Source organism: Melanostigma gelatinosum, assembly GCF_949748355.1.
Source record: "Melanostigma gelatinosum genome assembly, chromosome: 4".
In the NCBI taxonomy this organism is placed as follows: domain Eukaryota; kingdom Metazoa; phylum Chordata; class Actinopteri; order Perciformes; family Zoarcidae; genus Melanostigma; species Melanostigma gelatinosum.
The window spans coordinates 16,311,473-16,313,972 of NC_136637.1; the positions used below are offsets into that span (position 1 = coordinate 16,311,473).

At 43.6% G+C, this 2,500-nt stretch overlaps 1 protein-coding gene across 1 annotated transcript in view; it reads left to right on the forward strand.

The window, feature by feature from the left end:
- The window catches only part of LOC306776079 (glypican-5-like), a gene marked incomplete at its 3' end in the record, with an annotated part of 36,865 nt that overhangs the window by 6,804 nt on the left and 27,561 nt on the right, over window positions 1-2,500 (forward strand). The window contains exons 3-4 of the mRNA XM_079266664.1: window positions 8-555; window positions 1,996-2,178. Of these exons, the coding sequence (XP_079122790.1) occupies window positions 8-555; window positions 1,996-2,178 (731 nt within the window). The remainder of the gene's footprint in view (window positions 1-7; window positions 556-1,995; window positions 2,179-2,500) is intronic.

The following is a 2,500-nucleotide window of genomic DNA, read 5'->3' on the forward strand; positions in this document are numbered from 1 at the left end:
GTTCCAGAGACCTTTGAGTCGCTCGTGTCCTTCACATCTAACCTGACCAGCACTCTGTTTGACAGCGCTTACTCTGCTCTTGCGTCAGACTGTCGCCCCCTTGTGTTTCAGCTGTTCAGCGACATCAAACGCCACGTTTCTGGAAACTCTAATTGCACACTGGACAACACTGTGCGTCGGTTCTACAATGATCTTTTCCCGTTGGTCTACCGCCGCCTGCTCAACCCTGGGATCGGCCACATGTCACCCAAGTCCTATTCCTCCCCCTCCAACAACCACGACGACTGCCTGCGGATGACACGGCAGGATGTCAGCCCCTTCGGACCCCATCCTCGTCTCCTGGTCAGCAGCTTGTCCCGGGCCCTTGGGGCGGGCCGAGCACTGATCCGACTGCTGAGACTGGCTGGAGAGGTTGTGAATGCGACCGAGAAGGCGACGTTATCCAGAGAGTGTGGGCGAGGCTTAGTGAGGATGCAGTACTGCTCCCACTGTAGAGGGATGACGATGATACGGCCCTGCACCGGACTGTGTATCAACATTATGAGAGGATGTCTGGTAAGTGTTTGAATGGTTGTGCTTTTACTGCTTGTATGTGTATGTCTACATGAGAAAGATCATGTCTGTGCATTCAGTATGGGGCCAGTGGCAGGAGGCAATTAGCTTAGCTTAGCATAAAGACTTGAGGTAGGAGGAAACTGTTATCCTGGATTTGTCCAATGTTTAAAAATACACCTGTACCACTTCTCAATTTTACAATTTACCACGTATATTATTGATTTGATCCATACACAAAACAGAAATATAAACATACCAATGTGTGGTTTCACTAGGAGTTATGTGTTGTAAGTAAGCAAATAAGACTTTTTTTTCCAAAATGTTGAACTATTATTTTGAATTAACTTTCCTTTAAACCTGCAACTTAAAAAAAACAAAAAAAAACATTTTAGATATATCATATCAGTCATGTTTTGATTCTTTCAATAATTTGTTATTTAAATGTGGTGACCATTGCTACTCAAAGCCACTGAGCGATTGCAGACATTTCTTTTTAGCTTGCAAGCCTGTTCATCCTAATGATATAACCATGCAACGAACAATAGGTCCTTAGCAGCCATTTTGACATTTCATTGTAGGGTAAACACAGGGGTAATAATAAAATGTATTATGGTCCCTATCAATTGAATGTGTCAGCCATGCACAGGCAGCTTTCATTCCACCTTCAGAATGAGGAGGTTAGCAAAACCTTTTCAGGTCATGTGTTTGTGTATTGTAGCTGAAACGGTTTTCGATGCATGGGAGGCCTCCGAGTATTTGTCTCCTTTTGCCTCTGGAGAGGCGAGTAAAAAAATGTCTTAAAGCTCCCATCTCTCACATTCCTGAAGCACTCATTCACAGCACTTTACCATCAATAAATCATTTCCACATTAACTTTTAGACAAACAACAAGAGCATTGTCAAGAGAACTGGCAGGGTCTTCTGTGCATCTTTTTGGGCTGCTTCGGAATTTGCTGGACAACTTTAACATTGGCCACAATAGAGAGAGAAGATGGCACTGTTCATACCTCTTGAGAGTTTCTTGGAAAAGAAAGTGTGGTGGTAAATCAACTTATTTTATGTTCATCGTCTGCATTAAAGGAAAGGAAAATGCACACAGCAAAGTCAAGGAAAGGCAGATGGACAAGTAGGAACAGCCTCTCTGTGACAGAAGACAACTTAGTTCATGGAAAATGTTGTCTTGACTTTCCTGAAACTGAAAGTTGTCATCTCATTCATTGGCTCATTTTCAAACTTCTGTTTTTTTCCGTTGATATAGGGAGCACACCTAAGCCTATTTGCCGTCTTTTAAGAAATATTTAAGACGTAACATTAAACATCTTCTTGTTCTCCTTCCCCTCATCTTCTTTCCACATTTGCCACCTCTGCACCCCTTGGCTCCTCATCCACTATTCACTGTTCCCATGTCTCCTCTTTTCCTGTCCATCCTCTCTCTTCTAGGTCGGTGTATCAGAGCTTGGCGCCCCCTGGGGGAGTTTGGTGGTGTTGCTCCAACGGTTAGCTGCTACTTTAGCAACCAGCAGCAATCACAACAGCATGGAGTTAGCTCTGTTAGCAGTCCGCAACCATGTGAATGACGCTATACTGCACGCTCAGCTGCACGGGCCACACATTACCGCCACAGTAAGCAGAGGGGATGATGGGATGGAGGGGAATGCTGTCCAAGTATATTTTGCTTTACACTCTCCATATTTTAAATTGTTACGTAAAATGCATTTTGGATTCTGGATATTGATGCCAGTCTATTGAAAAAGGTTTCAATACTAAAGTAATTATGCCCCTGTATAATACTGTTACTTAAAAGGGATCAGTAACAGATTGCTAAACCATCCCTGATATGTCCCAATAATAAAGTCATTTGGATTTTGGACACAGAGTGAGGAAGGCCGTGGCTTTTCTTTCAGCCTGGCAGTTGGATCTCCTCACAAAAGCCTAGTTGGGCTAA